This window comes from Ambystoma mexicanum, chromosome 2p (assembly GCF_040938575.1).
Source record: "Ambystoma mexicanum isolate Mex_15411 chromosome 2p, UKY_AmexF1_1, whole genome shotgun sequence".
Taxonomy (NCBI): domain Eukaryota; kingdom Metazoa; phylum Chordata; class Amphibia; order Caudata; family Ambystomatidae; genus Ambystoma; species Ambystoma mexicanum.
In genome coordinates, this window is record NC_090923.1 from 238,710,055 (window position 1) to 238,731,335 (window position 21,281).

At 44.2% G+C, this 21,281-nt stretch overlaps 1 protein-coding gene across 1 annotated transcript in view; it reads left to right on the forward strand.

Annotated features, from left to right (window-relative positions):
* The window catches only part of IL5RA (interleukin 5 receptor subunit alpha), a 304,412-nt gene that overhangs the window by 220,814 nt on the left and 62,317 nt on the right, over positions 1-21,281 (forward strand). The window contains exons 5-6 of the mRNA XM_069646215.1: positions 5,710-5,900; positions 6,013-6,158. Of these exons, the coding sequence (XP_069502316.1) occupies positions 5,710-5,900; positions 6,013-6,158 (337 nt within the window). The remainder of the gene's footprint in view (positions 1-5,709; positions 5,901-6,012; positions 6,159-21,281) is intronic.

Sequence of the window (21,281 nt, forward strand, 5' to 3'; positions counted from 1 at the left end):
TCACCACTTGGGCCAATCAGGACGGAGTGCGACTTGAGTTACCAAGGTAACTCAGTCCAGGGTGCCTAAATCCCCCTCCACCCCTCCTAAGTACCCCAGACAGAGTGGCACCACTTTGGAGGGCTTCTGTGGAGAAGCCCGCCAAAAGTGGAACAAAGGGCTCCACTTTGGGTCAGAGTTACAGAGGCGAACACCAACGCCATTTTAGAATCAAGTTTTGGCAAAAAGTCCCAACCGGAGTTATAAAAATAAATATATAAACCGGCGGTATGTTTAAGGCTACCGTAAATAAATAATTAAATGTGTTAGCCTAAAACAATGGGAAATCCCATAGGAAAATATTCGCGGTCGAATATAAAAAGTAGTTTCCACTGCCACCAGCCAAAACTCGATCAGGGGGGACGGAGACGTGCCCCCTCGACTAACAGACCCTGGGGCAATCGAATTGCCCCAGCCAGTACGTCCACAATATGATGGTTTGTACTGGTTCTGTTCAGGATTCAAGACTAGCAAAGTCTTTGGTGACTTTACATGCCCTGGGAGACAGTAGTCAGTCCCAGGGTATGGAGTCTATGTTGGGGAGTCCCTAGGACACCCCTGGGTCACGGCACAGAGGGTGCTGTGTGACCCACATCACAAAAATACATGAGGCCCTATGGAGTAAAAGACCCCATAGCCCATTCAACACAAGGTTTAACCAAGAAAACACACTTCAACATGTCCAAGAGTGAGGGTAAAAGAGTCTCACTCTTGGCAGGAGAAAAAATTAAACCCCAGAAATCCAGCAAAGCTGCTGGGGGACTCACTAGGTAGGGAAATTCAGCCTAAACAGAGAATTCTCCCTAACACCCTGTGTGTGCGATTGCTTAGGCTGTCCTTTCCAAATGCTGGTGATTGACTCAACCACTGCCAACTATACCACACTAGCACCTGGACAATGTGCATTTTACAGCAGCTCACATTGACCAAGAAGACCATCCTACACTGGCATTTTGTATATTCCCTTCAAGGATTGCCGGAATGCCTGGGAGGCTAATTCAAACATATACAGAGGTCTCCCACGCAATGTGGGCTGGCCCTGGTGCACCAACACTACTTGCACTATTACATTTATGCCACTGAGCTGGCAGTATCTGGTCTTCGATAGGCAGTCTCACTCACCCAGAGTCATTCCTGTTTTAGCATAGAGTGTTCTGCGATCACTTGAGTCTCTTACCTCCTGGTATTATCAATCATTGCCTGGATTGCTTTAAGAAAAACTTTCACAGCGCCAAACTGACCAATCCCCTGGAAATAATATCTTCTGCACTAGCTTTCTAGCTATATGGATTTCTGTATTGTGCATTCTTACGTTGTGCATCATGGGCTGCTGAAACTGTCAGAGACTGGCCATGCCTACCTTTGTAGGTAAAAAGCCACCTCATATGATCAGCAAGAATGTTTATCTCCCTAGGGAGAGAAATCCAAAGGATGGGACCGAGTTTTGAAAATTATCGATCTCTCCACTAAACACATTTTTTGACAAGCATTGAGTGGTACTGTGTCTATGGAAACCTCTGTGCACTAAGAAAAATAGTTTCAAGCATATTCAACCGATAAACATTACAAAGACCACACGATCCAAGCAATATCTTCCCATCTTCTCTGTCTGAGCAGGATACCAATAGTGCGATTCTGTAATGTGGAGCCTTTCCATAAAACTTGTTGGTTGTTCCGGGCAGCCGCAGTATTCTAGATGGCTGGGAAGAATATAATGCATTGGAGATTGGCAGGCTTTAAGCAAAAGAGGGGAAGCAAATGAATATGTTTAAGCCCTTGATCTGAACAATTGGAAATTTCAAGGAGATTTGAGTCCATCATAATCTTGAGGTACATAAAGGGTGCCAGCTCCTTAAGTCCCTCGACAATAATCCCCAGGCATCACCTCCTTACCTGGCATTGAAAAAGGAATATCCTTTGACCACATTCAATGTGTTTTTGACATCCAGGCAACTCACTTAACATGCAACATTTGACTACTGTCGGGGAGTTTCTCCCGGGGTCGGCTGGGCCTTCCGCGGACCTCCGGGCTGGGAGGCCCCAACTCCTCCCGTGTTTCCCAAAAATGAGTATGAGACACACACAAGAAGCAAGGTGGTTCTGCTGTTTATTGAACAACGGCAGGGATGGGTCTTGGATCGTACTCGTCCGTCCAGACTCTCGAAATTCGTGGGGCTCGCAGGCCCCTTTTTGCTTCAGTATGACGCGCTACTTGCGTCACCTGGGAAAGTTAGCAAAAAACCTATCGCCACTCTGGATTGGTTCCTCAAGTGGTAGGGTTAGTATAGCATACATATAGAGAACATTGTTATTGGTTGAGGGTCAGTCAGGTGGTATACTTGGGTTGTCCCTTCTATTAGATACTTGAAAATTGTTACACGAAGACCCCTAATGATTGGCTAATGTTAGTGGCGTAAGTGATGAGTGCCCCATGTTCTGATTGGTCCACTCGCGAGCCCCCCAGCCTGGGACCATCGTTGTTCCCAGCTCGCGGTGTACCTGTCATTTGCATCAATATGTAACGATGTGTTCGTGCAGACAATGCGTGGATTTGCTCATAGGCCTGAGAGCAGACCATTCCCATCGCTGTAGGTGTCCATTGGGTCATTTCATTGTTGCTGCCTGTGTCCCAGACGTGGGACCCAGGCGACTTCTCCCTCGTGGGTCTGGCACCTTGTCAGGTTTGGCTTGGTCACGTGAGGAGAGACCGTGGCTGAGGCAGAATTCTGCACATTTAAAGTTGTATTTGCCTCTGGTGTGCCTGGTTTTGCTTACAGGTGTGACCTTGGCGTCGGCTGGTAGCATACGAGTTGCAACATCGCTCCCTTGGCTGTCAGCTCTCGCTGGGCTCGTTCTGCATGGTCAGCACTTGTACTCTTGCTCGTTCAGTGTCCATGGCGGCTCTTGCTTGCGGCCTACTTGGGCCTGGTTCATAGGTGGGGATGTGTAATGCACGGCACTTATGTTGCGGTGTCACATGGCTTCATAGGCAGTATCATGTCTTCGTTGTATTTTCATCACGATGCAAGGGTCGAGAGAAGCGTCAGCAAGCATGTAAACGAGTGCTTTGTGCGTCTTGCATTTCTGCATTTCGGAAAACCTATGTGAAAAATAATAAAGATGCGCGTCAGTGGGTGCATCCGTCACCTACGTCATAGCACTGAATATGTTCTTCGTGTGGATTGGTGTGGGAGTGTCCAGTGTGCATGGTTGCACGTGTGTTCTTGACAGTTGGCTAGGTCGTCATGGCATCTCTAACTATGTAGGTGCTTGTTGTAGAGGGCTTAGTCGAGTTCATCCATGCCGCAGGTGTCAGCTTGAGTAGGGCAGGCTGGCGGGCAGGCTGGTGGGCACATCCGTATGTTCTTGTACCAGGGTATTTGGTCGTCTGGTAGATAGATGAATTCATCTCGTGGTGGGTGTCTGGGCCGCGATCCTCTAGGCCAGGGGTGCGAGGAGATTGGAGGGAGTCTTTTCTCCCATTCTCCCACTTCACTACAACCAATACCCAAGCTAAATGCATCTAGATATTATCGATATAGATGTAGAACAACCATAAAAAAAGAATGAATCAAGTCTGAAAGGTGGCGATTATAAAGATGACACATTTCGGGTGTCAAATAGCATCCCACATGATAGCTAAATCGTCATTTGAGAAGTCTCAGGTTTACCAACTGTGACTGACTGTGAAAAGTTTCACAGCAAGAAAGCCAACCGGGTACAGACATGTTCTGATAGGGTCTGCTGGTCAACTTTGTACAAAGAATTATGGCACCAGAATCGTCATTATCCACAAACATTGATTGCCACGCACCACTGCCACTAGGACTGATTCACTAGCCCATTTATGTGCAGAATCTGACCTGCTGATGATCCAACAGACTGTTGGCCTCCATGAAGGTCTGGAGTTGGATGATAAGAGCATTTTCAAGACGTTTAAAACAAGAAAAACAAACATAATGGGAACAACTTTTAGGTCATATTGATTTAGAGAAGGATTAATTAACAGAGTTAGGACCATTGCTTCTTTCAAGGTCTATAGCAAAACGACTGTCTGGATTGTGAAGGTAAATCATACATTACACGATAATTTGAGACCTTTTGAGTTTTTGGATCTTAGTATGAATGAGTGATTCAGGAAAGACTCTTAAGCCGTATTCGGACCTATAAATGAAGACCACCTACAATTCTATGTTTCTAATTTAAGTGAAGAGCAGATAGTAGGGCCAGACAGTCCTAGTGTCCATCTTAATGGCTGGCTAGTAGAACTCCTGTCAATCACAGTCGCACAGAGCCAAATGACAATTTGAGAGTAAAGTCTGGGAGCGCTAACCCTAGCCTAATTGCTCCACTTTTAGGCAACATCTTTTAGCAAGATCACAAAGGCAAAAGGGAGGTGGGTGTCTTGCTTAGAATGAACCCCAGGAGTGGCAGCACCCAAATGCCTTCACTATTAGGGTACTCCTCTCTGCATAGAGATTCAGCAGTAAAGTCAAGAACCTCCATTATAGACCACACCTCTCATCAAGGTTACTGTGACTGCTAGCTGCACATCTGAGACTAAACCTCAAGAGCTACAGCACCCATCCTAATAAGTAACTTGATAGAGGGCAGGCTTCATCAAAGTCACATGAAAGTTGGATGGAGGGCTAAGAGAAGAGAGCTTAATGCCATCATTTCACAAGAGGGTTATCTGTAGTATTGAGACCAAAGCCTAAGATCCCATCAACATTTAAGTTAGAAATGCCCGTACATCTTCAAGTAAGGTATTGGAGCCCCAAGCATCCACCCCAATATATCTCTGGTTCCATGTTCTTAAGCTGACAGCAATTACTTTGTGGTCCTTTAACATGAAGTAATTTCTTCAAAATTGTCATCAAATGTACTCTTTCAATTTCGGGGGATCCCCCAAACATGTCCCTGTTCCCCTATGTTCATACCCCTGCCCCATACCCCTCCCCACCCCATTTCTACATCTTACCCCACAATTCCCTAAAATATTAGATGAAAATTCGAAGTAATTACTTCATGGTAAAGTACTACGAAGTAATTACTGTCTGCAAAAGAACGAAATACCATATCTCCTGATTGACTAAATACCACATAAGATCACAAAGTGTGTTAGTTAGAGGGCCAAGTTTAACAATCAGGAGTTCCCTTGCCCAGTCTAATACATCGCCTCATCGGGGCCATCGTTACTCATCAGGGCCATACACAGAGTCATCCAAAGAGCACATTATAGAGCATGCAAGCACTGGCATCGAATGTAATGCATCTGTGTTAGATTACATCTCTCATTAAGATCATGTAGATTCATTGTAGGCCTATGATTTACTGCAGGGAACATGACACACAACCTCATGCATCCGCAGTCAGACAACACCATTATGTGTCTTGAATGTCAAGACAACATTTCAAGTCCTCCAGAGAACAATGAATCTCTCGAGTTCTACTACTCATCTTCATGCTTACACTCTAACCACATCCCTCTCTCTCATTCAATTTCTCTCTTTTTCTCTCTATGTCTCTATGTCTAACCCCTTGCTGCAAGTCACACAGAGACAGATGAAGAGCTGGGATACATTATAAAATCTGCTTGCTGGTTCTAATGGTAATGGAGTTCATCTCATCCTCCAGTCCTGATTACAAAATATTATATTTGTATTTTAGGTATTCAAAGTTCACCGAAGAATGCCAGCAGTACATATTGAATGTGCAAGATGAGACACACATGGGCTGCAACTTTGTAAAGACCAAAATAAAGATTATGAGGGGCGGCACTCTTATAATATTTGTCAACGGCTCCAGTGATAACGCCATAATCCAGCCTTTCTACAAATTATTTGACACCGACTTCATTGGTAAATTGTAATAGTTTCTTTATGACCTCTTTCATACTTGTGTGTGAATGCCTGTTGACATGCCAGCCATCCGCTAAACTGCGTCTTGCCTGTTTTTGTTTTTAACTTGCAGAGAAGATTCACCCTCCTCGCAATGTTGAGCTGTCCCAACAGGATGAATTCCTGGAGATCCAGTGGAAAATACCATACTCATCTTTTCCAAACAGATGCTTTAAGTATGAAGTAAAGATTTCTGATTTGAAGACCGGCAAGGAAGAGGTAACCCTGGGAAATGTAATCATTGTAGAATCCGAAGTGGGGTGTTTTCCTAGTGCTCCACATAATAGCCCATTGTTATGGAGATCTTGGACACAAATTTGCTACTTCTAGCATTATGTGTGAATTCATTTGACAAAAGTGGTCACTGCAGAAAAGTAATAAATCTCTGAGATTAAATATAGACATTGGTGATTACTACTATTGATTAACCATTGCGGCATGGAAAGTACCACCTCTTCCTCATTACAGCTCTAAATCTAAATGACTAAACCCTTGGAAAGGAACCTCTTTGTTCTCCCCTCACCCCCTTCAATAATGTTGTCGGGAGCATTTAAACCATCTCCCAAATCACCATTGTCTCAGGAGGTTCATCTGTAACAGGCTTTAAGGAAATTGAAAGAAAATTTTCTGATCAGATGGATTGTGGAAAGTCTTCTACAAAGGAGTTTGCAGTGCACTTTTTTAAGCTCAGTGGAATAAAAATGCCTGTCTTTGTGTGAGAGAGTGATTCAGAACAAAGTCAAATACTACCTTCAGTTCCTTTAAATGAAGAAGATCAGAACTTTCTAGATTTCTGATTTAGATTGAAAGATGAGAGTTAAGCCCGGATGTCTTATTTTCATTCTTAATACATAAGCTATTAGAACACATTTTCCATTAAAGTAGCACATAGCGTCATATGGAAAGTTGATAGTAAATTTTAGGAGTTCTAGAACCAAGCACAATTGTTCTACCTTAAGGTATCATATTTTGTCACGGTCACACAGAGTCGGCTGTCGGGCTGAGAGTAAACACCAGGAGTCCCATCACCCAGCCAAATATCTTTACAATTAATCAACATGTGTCAGCAAGGTTACACAGATAATATATTGCTGGAAATCCAAAATCCATCAACCCCTGGAGTCCAGGCACCCATCTTAAAGCTCCTGTTAGAGAGCACATCTTTTATCAAGGTCACAATGAGAGTTGGCTGTACTTCTGAGTGTAAAGCCAGTGCATGCACACACCCAGTCAAATGCATCACCATGCATGTAATGAGGAAATCATTGCTAGTGATATTATTCTTTGTTATGTATGCCTTTCTTTCTACAGAGAAATAATGATGGGTATGAGCTACTGGTGTTCTTCACCTGGCTGCCCATGGCTTGTGCTTCCACCAGAATGGGGTGACTTGGGAGTGCTAAGGGAAGAATGTTAGGCAGAATTGCATGCAGTACCCTCTGGGATCACTACACACAATTAGGACTACAGGTGTTAGCCAAACCAACCTTTGGTATAAGTTTGTACCACACAGTTTATGGTAGCGAGCTGAGCAGCCAGGCTTATCTCAAGAGTAAATGTGAGCCGTACAAGTAGTTACACAGAGGACTTTCAATCACAGTGGTTCAAGTAGCCACTTATACCCAAGGTTTCTTTGTAAAAAACACTTATTAATTTATTACACAATCATTTAGAAAACATTTCACTAGTAGAAGACAACGTAATATTATATACCATACACTTCAATACAAAACTCTAAGATTTTGAGACAGTTTGAGCTCCCCTGAAATAGGAGCAAAATGGCATTTCATTTACTTAGAAGTGAACAAAAGGGACAAAAATAAGTAGAATAGATCACATATACTTATTAGACAGTGCAAACAGTTTCAGTTTACCAGAAGAGTTCAATTCAAGTCAATAGGCCAGGCCAAAGTCAATGGGTTAGTGTTCTGGATAGGAAAGAGCAGTTCTGGTATCAAACGGTAAAGCCTTTGCAAATGTTCTCAGAAGTAGTTTAGGCGAGAAAGAATCATTTGTGGGGTCACAAGCTGATAAGGCCTGTAAAATCAAAAACATTCACCGCGAGAGTGGCGTCCTCTCAATCGGGTTTGCACAGTACCTTAGTATGAAGAAACAAATCCAGCTGAAGTTGTTGGTTCCTGGCAGTTCCTGCAGGTCTCACTGTTCCTGAGCCTCAGTCGTGGGGACAAGCGGGGGGACGTCAGGGGACTCCTGCACTGCACAGGATCGTTGAAAAAGCAAACAAAATGGAGTCACTTCAGTTCCAGTAGCTGTAGATTCAAGCACACAAGCTGGTATCCCTCTCCCTGGTTAATCCTAACCAGCCTTTAGAATGGTGTCCAGGTGGCTTACGAGTTGATTGGTCCCACCAACTAAAAAGATGTAGTCCTTGAAGAGGCTTCTCTGTCGAGATGAACTTGCCAATTCTCAGCATCAGGGCTTCACCGGGCAAAGCAACGGTCTAAGAGTTGCAGCAGCCATCCTCTTCCAGCTCTTCTTCAGTTCTTTCAGTGGTTGACTCTGCTTTTCAGTCCAAGAGACTCGCCTTTTAAACAGTTTTCTCCCTTTCATTCCAGCCTAGCTGTCACTCACCCAGCAGGGTGGCTGTCCTTGCTGGACAGTCAGCCAGCCAATGAAACCAGAGTGCATTTGGGTCTCCTAGGAGAATTAGCACAGGGAGTTTCGGGCACCTCCCTCACTTCCTGCCCACCCCAGACACTCAGGCGCCAGAGGTGATCTTCAGTTCTGAAGCCTGTCAAAGGCACACGAACAAAGGGACCAAACCTAGAAGGACCTTTCCAAAAAGAAATGGTGAAGAAAGAAGACCAGGACCAGTTTAAACAAAGGAGCTTAAGACGCCATTTAGAAAAACATGGCTGCCATGATTTTTAACTACCGGTGTTCGCGGTCGGGAAAAAACATGGTAGTTTGTTGTAAAACGACTGCCACCAGCCTTTTCAATAGGAAAGGGTAGCATTTGAATGCTACATGAGTGTTTAGACACAGGGGATACTATGTAACCCCTCCAGCACTCCATTGCAAGATGGTGTGTGCTGGGTCTAGGATTTTGGAAAGAATAGTAAAGTCAATTTCACTTTACATTCTCTGGGAAACAGTATTTTATCCCAGAGAAGGTATCTAAACCTTTGGGAATCTAAAAGACATCCCTGTGTCACTGCACTGTGTGTGCTGTGTAACACACATGAAAAGATGATGCCTGTGGAGTTATCTAAAACTACATAATCAAAGAACACAAGTGAAAAACATGCATCAAAATAAGTGAAAGAGTGGGAAAAATGGTTCACACTCTTTCCAGGTAAAAAGTCAAGTCCTCAAAAATCCAACATTGCTGCTGGGGGTTTCTAAGGTGAAGGGAATTAACACATTTATGAGAATTCTCCCTAACACTCGCCCCCCCGCCCAGACTAAGGGACAGGAGGATTTAATCCACCCCTGGATGAATCTCCTTACTCCAGTCGGTCAAACATTCTGAAGAGACCATCAGCATGTCGGTGATTACACCCTGACCTGTGTTCAATGGTAAAATCAAACCCCTGTAGCTGATTGACCATCTTAACAATTTAGGATTCTCCCCCTTCATCTGCATTAACCATCTCAAGGTTTGGTGGTCAGTCTGAATCACAAAAGTAGATCCATAAAAGTATGCTCTAAACTTCTTCAGTGACCACACAATAGCAAAACATTCTCTTTGAATGGTTGCCCACATTGTTTCTGGTTCCTTCAGTTTTCTGCGGATGAAGCAGATGGGGTGCTCACTACCTTTCTCATCCAGCTGACTCAGAACTGCGCCTATGCCTGTATTGGAAGCATCTGTTTGCACAATGAAGGTTTGGCTGTAGTCAGGAGTTCTTAAGACTAGAGCTTGACAAAGGGCTTTCTTAAGTCCTTCAAATGCCTTGTTGCACTCCTCATTCCATCTGACCTCTTTAGGAAATTTGGGTGAGGAGACCCCATTCAAGGGAGAAGCTATTGACCCATAGTTCTCAATGAAGTTCATATAATAACCAGTGAGACCTAAGAAAGCTCTCACTTGGGTTTGAGTAGTAGGGGTGGCCCATTCTTGCACAGCTTGTACTTTGCTAGGCAATGGCCTTATTTCACCTCCTCCTACCTCATGTCCAAGGTAGACCACTTTGCTCTGACCAATTTGACATTTACTTGCCTTTATGGTCAGATGGGCCTGCTCAAGAGCCTGCAAAACATATCCTAAGTGGTAAACATGTTCTTTCCAAGTAGGGCTGAACACTGCTATGTCATCCAAGTATGCCATGCAGAAGTCCTCCATCCAATTCAGAACTTGATTCACATTCACCATCCTTTGGAATGTTGCAGGTGCATTCTTTAGTCCAAAAGATATTACCTTAAACTGTTAGAGGCCTGCTGGAGTTGAAAATGTAGTTTTCCCCTTGGCATGGTCTGTCAGGGCTATTTGCCAATAGCCTGACGTTAGGTCAAATGTACTTAGGTACTTGGCTGAACCAAGTTTGTCCACCAGATCATCTGTCCTAGATAAAGGATGGGCATCAGTCTTAGTGACTGCATTTAGAGCTCTATAGTCCATACAGAATCTCAACTCCTTGGATCCTGCCTTTTGGCACTAGTACAACTGGACTAGACCATGGACTGGTAGAGGGCCCTATTATCCTGAGATCAAGCATCGTGTTGCCCACTTCCTTTATGTGGGTTCTGACATTATCTGACATCCTGTAACCTCTGCTTTTAACAGGTAAACAGTCACCAGTGCGACTATCATGCTGGTCCACAAGGGGTCAAGCCTGGTGATAGTGAAAACAGGGAGGCAAACTGATTTAACAGAAACTTGTACTCCTCCTGTTGTTCCAGTGTCAGATTAGAAGAGAGATTAACTCCTTCTATTTTCTCATCTAAAGGTTGTCCCCTGGGGAGATCAGGTAGAGGGTCACTCTCTTCCTACTCTTGAGCTGAAGCTAGAAGCAAAGCTCCCACTTCTGGTCTGGTGATATAAGCTTTTAGACAGTGGGTGTGAAAGACCCTGGGGGCCTCCTTAGGATTGTCTAAGTCCACCAGATAATTGACCTCTCCAGGTTTTCCCACAACCTTGAAGTGTCCTATCCATTTGTCCTGTAAGGTCCTCTGCCTGGTAGGAACAATAACTAAAACTTGCTGGTCTTGAGTAAACTCAACCATGCTGGCCTTCTGGTCATGCCAATGCTTCACCAGAGCCTGACCTGCTTTTAAGTTATCATATGCGCCTGTCATCATTTGTGTCATTCTCCTCCAGAGACATAACACATAGTCAGTGACTCTCACTGGCTTGGGAGAAGGAGCACTCTCCAATCCCTCCTTAATTAGGGCCAATGGACCTCTAACTGGATGACCATAGAGAAGCTCAAAGGGACTAAATCCAACTCCCTCCTGAGGGACTTCTCTATAAGCAAATAGAAGGCTTGGCAGTAGAAGGTCCCACTTTCTTCTAAGGGGTTCCTCTAAAGCACCTATCATGCTCTTCATAGTACGGTTAAACCTCTCTACCAATCCATGTGTCTGTGGATGGTAGGCAGTTGAGAACCTGGAAGTTACTCCACCGTTTTTCCACATGGCCTGTATGTAGTGGGACATAAAGTTTGATCCCCTGTCAGAGATGACTTCCTAAGGAAAACCTACCCTGTTAAAAATACCAGGTAGGGCCTTAGCAACAGCCTGAGCTGTAACCGTCCTCATAGGTATGGCTTCAGGGTACCTAGTAGCATGGTCTATTACAACCAATATAAATTGATTGCCTGAAGAGGTTTGAGGGTCTAAGGGACCAACAAACAATGTTGATTCCTACCCTCTCAAAAGGGACTCCCACCTCTGAGAGAGGCACCAAAGGTGCCACATTCTTGGCTCCGCTCTTTCCAGATGTCTGACAAGTGTGAAAGCTCCTACAAAATGTATCTACATCAGACCCAACGTAGGCCAGTAGAAATAGAGAGAAAGCCTTTCCTTGGTCTTCTTGAAGCTCAAGTGATCAGCCAAAGGAATCTCAGTAGTTAGTAGTTCCTGTGTGCTAGGTGTTATAGATTCTTCTGTAACATCCTCTGGGGGAGCCATCTAAAGTACTCTCCCTGCTCCTGTTTCCTTTTGCTGGGAGGTCTGGGGGTGCTTGATACAACTCCAGAGTTTTTAAGTCATTCCCCAACAGGACTCTCCCAGGCACCTCACTCTGTACACTATCAGGTATCTTGACAGTCTTGTTGTTGCACTGGTAGTCTAGGAAGCCTTTGGACAGGGCCTCCAGCAAGCTCAGTGAGGCTTTTGGGTGCCTTAGCAACAACCTCAGCCTTGAAAAAAGATTCATCCACTACAGTAATGCTGGCCCCAGTGTATCTAATGGCAGGGGACTCCTGACCATTAATAAGTACACTGTCCTTGTAATATTCTTTGGTGTTGTCTGTAATCGAATTATAGACATCTAAATTCCACTGTTCCCACAGACCCAGGGACACTAAAGAAACACTGGCAGGGACTCCAATGGGGTCTTCAGCCAGTAGTTGAAAGTTACCACTTGCACATGTACTTCTTCCTTTGGGGAGAAGGCTAAGGAGACAGTGTGGATCCCTGAAGGTTTACCCTTGCATCTGGGATCCCCTTTCACATGGTCAGTAGACCCACAAGCATAACATTTTCCAAATGTGTTGACAAATGGGGGTCTCTGCTGACCTCCCTCTGGTTTGGCACCAGAGGGTTCACTATCCTGATTCGGTTTCCCTTGTTGCTTACCCTTCTTATGTTTGGGGCACCTCTTTTGGATTAGAGGTTTTAGAATTCTCTTTGCTATCTTTCTTGTGCTGTTTCCCATCATCCTTCTTCTGAGTTGCCCCAGAATCCTTATGAGTAGCCCTGTTGGCAACCCACAAGTCAGCAGCCTTTACTAACCTTTTTGGATCAATTTCCTTAGAGTCAGCAAAGTGCTGTCTCAGCTCAGGAGAGCAGGCATCAGAAATAGATTCTAACAAAAATAGATTTATCATTCCTTCAAAAGTGTTGACTCTGAAACCCTTTACCCAACCATCTAAGTTTTTCAAACATCCCCACACCCAGGTAGGCCAAGGGGTACCATCATGCTTTTTGAGGGTCCTAAACCTCTTAAGGTACTGGGAAGGAGTTTTCCCAAATCTAGCTATCAAAGCTAGCTTCACATTTTAATACTCCAATCTTTCAAGTTCCCCTACCTCCATTACAGAATCAGTTGCAACCTGGCGGAGCTTAGACAAAAGCCAAGGAATCAACTGATTCCCTGTGAAACCCTGAATCCCATAGTTATATTCAAAATCAGTCAACCAATCTAAAATATCAAGTCTCACCTCATACATACTCACAGCTTCTTTAGGCATGCAAGGCCTCTTAGGACTGGAAGTCCTAGAAGACTCTGGGAGAGAACCATTTTCAAGAAATAATTTCTTCATTTCTAGTTCATGATTCAATTCCATTTCTCTGAGCCTGAGTTCTTGATGTTTACTATCAGTTCGCATTTGAATTCTTTTGTACTCTAACTCAAGTCTCATTCTTTCAAGAGAGACAAATTCTGGACTCAGTACTGGACATGGTAGGGTCCCTGTGGTTATAGCTTGAGGACCTAAAGCTAGTAAAGGTGTAGTGGGGGATGTCCGGTCAAAGGACCGAAACCAAAAGGATCGAATGCAATAGGGTCGAGTCAATAGGACCGAAAACAAAAGGGTCACATTTTTTGTTTTAAATGTATCTTTTTTTTTGGGGTTCCGTATAGGAAAAAAAAGTGTTTTTTACACCAAAAACAGGCATTTAGGACCCCACCCCAAAAATAAAAAAAATTCACCCCTTTTGTTTTCGGTCCTATTGATTTGACCCTATTGCATTTCGATCCTTTTCATTCGATCCTTTGACCTACAACTGCAGTGGGGCTCACATCCTGAGACTCCTCTGACTTCTCTAACTCATGTTAATGTTAATGTTAATGTTAATGTTAATGTTAATGCTAATGTTAATGTTAAAGGATATTTGTACTGCACACTATCACCACCGGAGTGGTCCCCTGGTGCTCTGGCGGCGCTGAAAGAGGGAGGGGTGGGCGGGTGAGTTGGGAATAAGCTGGAAAAGTGCAAGAGAGCAGTGATGTGCTGATGGCAGCCTCAGCCCGGTGGGTCCGTCGGCTGGGCTTGTGATGTTTTATGGTCGGTAGTCGTTGTGTGCTGTTGTGCAAGTCTATGTGGGGTTTGTTTTGTTGTTGCAGTGTAGTGAAGTTTGTGCGGATTGCTGTGTTTTAGGCTTGTGGTTGTGTTTGGTTAGATTTTGAGAGGTGTATGCAGAGGGATGAAATTGTTAGTGGATTGGTTAGTTGGCATTGCTGTCCTTGCAGTTATGTCTAGGTCTGATGCTTGCTATCATTTACTATTCCATCGTTGCTAATTTTCAATATTTTATCTAGATGTGAGGCAGGCTAGTGATCACAATTCTAATCAAGTGTCACACTTATCATCATTCACAGTTTCGTCTAGGTGTGGCACATGCTAACATTCACATTTCTATCTAGTTGCGACACAAGCTAAAGTTAAGAATTCCATCTAAGTGTGGCACATGCTAACATTCACATTTCTATCTGGATGCGATGCAGGCTAAAGCTAAGAATTCCATCTACTTTTTGTGTATGCTAACATTCACATTTCCATCTAGATGTGATGCAGGCTAAAGTTAAGAATCCCATCTAAGTGTGGTACATGCTAACATTCATAATCCTGTCTAGATGTGACGCAAGCTAAAATGAGGAATTCCATCTAAGTGTGGCACATGCTAACATTCACATTTCTATCTAGATGCGATGCAGGCTAAGGTTAAGAATTCCATCTAAGTGTGGTACATGATAACATTCATAATCCCGTCTAGATGTGATGAAGCTAAAATTAGGAATTCCATCTAAGTGTGGCACATGCTAAAATTCACATTTCTATCTAGATGTGACACAAGCTAAAGTTAAGAATTCCCTCTAAGTGTGGCACATGCTAACATTCACATTTCTATCTAGATGTGACGCAGGCTAAGGTTAAGAATTCCATCTACTTTTGTGCATGCTAACATTCTCTACAATAACATTAGAGCCTGACTCTGAATACTTATCATCCTCATCAACATTATCCACATTTGCTGAGGTGGTAGGTGTTATAGCTCTACCTCCCAGTCTTTGATGATTCAACAATTTCTCAATCAATTCATTTTTCTTGCCTTTAACAGATAGAAACCTGACTTTACACATATCTTTCAGTTGATCTACTGTAAGAATGATCATGGCTTCCTGCTTGAAGTTATCTATATTTGCATTATAAAACAATTGCTTTTCTACTGGTGCATAGCCTTGTGAAGGTTACTTGAACAAAAGTAAGAGCAGCACTCTCAATGTAATAACTATACTTTATCCTCACAGCTGTACACCATTGTTAGGCAGAATTACATGCAGTACCCTCTGGGACCACTACACTCAATTAGGACTACAGGTGTTAGCCAAAACAACCTTTGGTATAAGTCTGTACCACACAGTTTTTGGTAGCAAGCTGAGCAGCCAGGCTTATCTCAAGACTAAATGTGAGCCGTACAAGTAGTTACACAGAGGACATTCAATCACAGTGGTTCAAGTAGACACTTATACTCAAGGTTTCTTGGTAAAACACGTATTCATTTATTACACAATCATTTAGAAAACATTTCACTAGTAGAAGACAACTTAATATTATATACCAATACATTTCAATACAAAACTCTAAGATTTTGAGACAGTTTGAGCTCCCCTGAAATTATAGCAAAATGGCAGTTCAGTTACTTAGAAGTGAGCAAAAGGGACACAAATAAGTAGAATAGATCACATATACTTGTTATACAGTGCAAATAGTTTCAGTTCACCAGAGGAGTTCAATTCAAGTCAATAGTCCAGGCCAAAGTCAATGGGCTAGTGTTCTGGATAGGAAAGAGCAGTTCTGGTATCAAACGATAAAGTCGTTGCAAAAGTTCTCAGAAGTAGTTTAGGCGAAAAAGAATTATTTGTGGGGTCACAAGCTGATTAGGCCTGTAAATTGGGAAAGTTTCACAAACTTTCACCGCGAGAGTGGCGTTCTCTCAATCGGGTTGGCACAGTACTGTATGAAAAAACAAATGCCGCTGAAGTCGTTGGTTCCTGGCAGTTCCTGCAGTTCTCACTGTTCCTGAGCCTCAGTCATGGGGACAAGAGGCAGGACGTCGGGGAACTCCTGCACTGCACGGGATCGTCGAAAAAGCAAACAAGATGGAGTCACTTCAGTTCCAGTAGCTGTAGATTCAAGCACACAAGCTGGTATACCCTCCCTGGTTAATCCTAACCAGCCTTGAGAATGGTGTCCAGGTGGCTTACGAGTTGATTGGTCCCACCAACTCAAAGGAAGAAGTCATCCTTGAAGGGGCTTCTCTGTTGAGATGAACTTGGCAATTCAGACCTGCAGCAGGGCTTCAGCGGGTAAACCAACGGTCCAGGAGTTGCAGCAGGCATCCTCTTCCAGCTCTTCTTCGGTTCTTTCGTTCCAGTGGTTGACTCTGCTTTCCAGTCCAAGAGACTCGCCTTTTAAACAGTTTCTTACCTTTCATTCCAGCCTAGCTGTCACTCACCCAGCAGGGTGGCTGACCTTGCCGGACAGTCAGCCAGCCAATCAAGCCAGAGCGCATTTGGGTCTCATAGGAGACTAAGCACAGGGAGTTTCAGGCACCACCGTGATTTCCTGCCCACCCCAGACACTAAGACGCCAGAGGCGGTCTTCAGTCCTGAAGCCCGCCAAAGGCACATGAACAAAGGGACTAAACCTGGTTTGGCGCGAAGAGACAAACACTAGAAGGAACTTTCAAAAAAGAAATGGTGAAAAAAGAAGGCCAGGACCTGTTTAAACAAAGGGGTTTAAGGCGCCATCTTGAAAAACATGGCTCCCGAGATTTTTAGCTACCGGTGTTCGCGGTCGGGAAAAATCATGGTAGTTCATTGTAAAACCAGTGCCACCAGCCTTTTCGATAGGAAAGGGTAGCATTTGACTGCTACATGAGTATATATACACAGGGGATACTATGTAACCCCTCCAGCACTCCATTGTAAGATGGCGTGTGCTGGGTCTAGGAATCTGGAAAGACTAGTAAAGTCAATTTCACTTTACATTCTCTGGGAAACAGTAGTTTATCCCAGAGAAGGTATCTAAACCTTTGGGAAGTCTAAAAGACATCCCTGTATCACTGCACTGAGGGGTTCCATGTGTTAATATCCCCGTAAAAATATTGCAATACAAAAATATCGCCATAATTTTGTGGCGATATTGACCCATGGACCCTGCAGACCACACCCCCGCAACCTCTGCATTATTTTAAAATAATCTCGCAACCACAAAATATCCCCCCAAAAATATCGCCTAAAGGCGAGACAAACGGCCATATGTACGCAATATTTTTGGTGGGGATATTTTATAGGTATACCCACTGAGGGTGCTGTGTAACACAAATGAAAAGATGATGCGTATGGAGTAATCTAAAACTCCATAATCAAAGAACACAAGTGAAAAACACATGTTATGTTATGTTATCTACATTTATAGAGTGCACGGTCGCCCGAAGGCATCATGGCGCTGAGGAGGAGGGCTACTCAAGTAGGAGAGGAAGCCACGGAGAAGAGAGCTAAAAGAGAACAGTCTTAACTGCTCTTCTAAAACCAAGATAGTTGGGAATTTTCCTCATGACAGGAGGAAGGCTGTTCCAGAGGTTAGCCACCGCTATGGAAAAGGCCCGGCCACCGACACTCGCACGATGGAATCTTGGAACAGTAAGAAAATTCGCGGTACATGAGCGTAGATCCCGTTCGGGGAGATAGCCAGAGAATTTAGCCTGCAGGAACTCGGCCCCTTGACCATGAATAGCCCGATGGACTATACACAGGGCTTTGAAATGAACACGCTGGCCGACCGGGAGCCAGTGAAGTTGGCGCAGCACCGGGGAGATGTGAGCTCCATACTATGTGCCCGTGGCCAGCATAGCTGCCAGATTCTGTATGCGCTGTAACCGCTGTATTAAGCCAATAGGCTGCGACAGGTACAGCAAGTTACAGTAATCCAAGCGGGAAAGAACTAGCGCTGCGACTACAGGAGGGCACATGGGTTCAGGTATCGTGGTTAGAACCTTCTTCAAGACCCTGATTTGATAGTGAGCGGCTTGGCACACAGCCGTCACTTGGTTAGACATGGAGAGGGAAGCAGAGAGAATGACACCAAGGTTCTTTACTTTGCTTACTGGACTGGGAAGAGTGGGAAAAAGGCTCACACTCTTTCCAAGTAAAAAATCAAGTCCTCAAAAATCCAGCAAAGTTGCTGGTGGTCTCTAAGGTGAAGCAATTAGTACATTTATGAGAATTGTCCCTAACAAGGAACCATGTGAGGCTTGTCCTGCTCCAGGAGATTCCAGTTCCCCATTTCCTTCCTCCTTGCCCTGTGATGCTCACATAAATGTTGTGAACAAGTAATGTCAGGGGATTCTGCAGAGCGCCAGAAAGGGGTATGTGATGCAGGTTTGTGGCTTGTCTGGCTTTGTCATGGTGCGGAAACTGCTAAAATCACCATAAAGGGATCAAGATGACTCTGAGCTTCCAGTCTCTCAAGCACAGGTGGTCAGCTCTCCAGTGAACATGGTACCCTTTTTTCAGGGAGCCCAGAAGATGGAAATCCTGGGGTTTTCCGCAACCCTTGATGTCCCTGATTTAGATGCTCTTGTTCATCAATATAGAACACCTGATGTGAATTCCTTGCAAGGCAACCAGGGAAATGTATTTATGTTATTGGAAAAACATGATTTCTGGCCAGCGAATATCCTTTAGAAGGATTTCCCACTACATATTCTTTGATAGTTATGATGGTACTTAGGGTGTACTCCATACATTGAATTCTGCTCTTCACTGGGTTACTGTCTCCAATGTCAATGTTATGGCTGCACCAATCCATTTTCCCTGCATTCAGTAAGAACAGACCTGTGTACTTGCCCAGCAGCACCTGGCAGTCCCAGAATTGCCTGTTTGCTTAGACGTGTCTCCTCCTCAGTCTCATCATCTGTCATGAAAACCAACAACAAGTCACCAAGGCTGTAGTGAGGCTTCAGCCCGTTGACATGAATGACCTTGGGGTCTTTGCGTCAAGGAGGTATTTACCTCACTGATCCTTTCTAGCACCGCATTGGGCCCAGTCCACTTATGAAGGGCACTGGGTCTAACACGTTCCCTAATACAAACCATCTGTCCTGGAGCATCTTCTGTCACTGTGGACTTCAGGTCATGCCAGTGCTTCATGAGCTTCTGGCTGTCCTTCAGGTGCTGGGTGTTCTGTTCTCTGTACTTGGCCATCGTGGATCTTGGGCCAAGCACCTAATCCACTATGTCATGGGAAGGAGTTCAGGGATTGTCCTCCCGTCCCTATCACGCCAGAGTTAGTGGACTCCCTAACAAGATGATCACACAGAAACTCAAAGGGACTGCACCCTGCACTGCTATGTGGCAAACAGTAGGCATGGTAGGAGAATAGCCACTTTCTCCTCAGGTGCTCCCCCAAGCCACCTACCATGCCTTTTACGAACTTATAAGTAACCCCACACTCATCCCACAACATTTATATACGCATATATGAAGTTGGGCAGCCTGACAAAAATAATATCTTTAGCGCTCCCACCCAAGAGAATATCCTTATCAAAGCCTGTTATGCTTTTTGCATGGAGCTTATGAAAAGGGGGCCCGGTTAGCAGTATACCCTTTCTGAGATGGAATTACCTGCATCATTTTATTATTTAAAAATATATATACATATATAGCCAGGGCTTACACACACTTGCCAGATAGCAATTCCTCACAAAGTGTCATTGACTTACATGTTCTATGATCTCAATGATTTAACTTTTGGTAATTGATTTAGAGCACATTTACTACACACAAACATAAGGCTCTCTGGGTGCACGCCACGGTATGCCTTCTGGAACAGTAGTTGTCTTGGACGCATTAATAAAAGACATAAGGGAAGGGGAATATCTACTAGATGTTTATTCCAGACTATTGTAGCTTACACTGTGATGCAGTGATCCCCCTTTTGAGGATAGTTGAAATGGGGTGAGGGGTTGAAAGGAGAAGTTGATTACTTCTCATTAGTTCCCAGGAAAGGACAGAGGGGCTCATTACGAGTTTGGCGGTCCGGGACAAAAGTGGAAGTAATACCGTTTACCTCAATGTTTCCTTCACTGCCAAACTACAAGTTTGCCGGTATTACCTCTGCCGGCATTACCGAACGGTAATACCGGCAATTGTTTTAGGTAAAGTGGAGGAGTTACGTATCTCCTCCACTTTACCTCCAAAAATCACTGGCATTACCATCCGGCAATACCAACGGAGGCAATACCATCAAAAATCCCCAATGGAAGCCCATGGACTCCATTGAATAGGGATTAACACCGGAAAACCATCACTTGTAATCAGGTGGCATTACCTCCAGAGGTAATAAATCCAGTGGTAATATGGCCTGACCAAGTGGTGTGAACGGTAATTCCGTTTGCCGGTATTCTGGAAGATTTACCACCAGAATACTGTCAAACTCGTAATGAGCCTCCGAGCGTGGTACTTTTAGATTGAGGTAGGAAGCGGCCGAGGCATTTAGAGAGTTGCCTGCCTTCCTGTCCCTCTTGTTTTGAAATCGAATTGCATGCATTATTTTGTTGACAGAATACTTGGTACAAAGACAAATGGGCCTCATTACGAGTCCGGCGGTAGCCATGCCGGACTCCCAGGGATTTACCGGCTCCAGACTTGCCAGAATTACCAGGGCATTACATCCCTGGTGATCTGTTAATTACGGAGCCGGCATGCTGTAAATCCCCATTCCCATAGGACTCCATTGGAATGGGGAAGTGGAAACACCGGCACCATGAGGTTAATGGTGCCAGTGTTTTCACGTCCGTCTGCGGTTGGTGGCGTTATGCCCGCTAGGTCAGATCTGGCGGGTGTTACACAACACGGCCACAGAAATTGTAGTTAGCCGGTCTGGAAAACGGTACCGGTACGGTTTTACCAGCATCGTTAAATCCGGACCGGCTAACATTTAAGGAGGCCCACTGTCATGTATTACATTCTTTTTACACTACTGATGATTAGTCCACGTAGATTTTGTGCATACAATATTTTTGAATCAATTGTGAATATAATAAATTGTACAGTAGTAGAAGTAGCACAATGATATACACGTGTTTCGCTGAATCCAGCACTTTATCAAGGTTTTGTTCTCTAGTTCGGCTCCTTTCTTTGATCTAGAT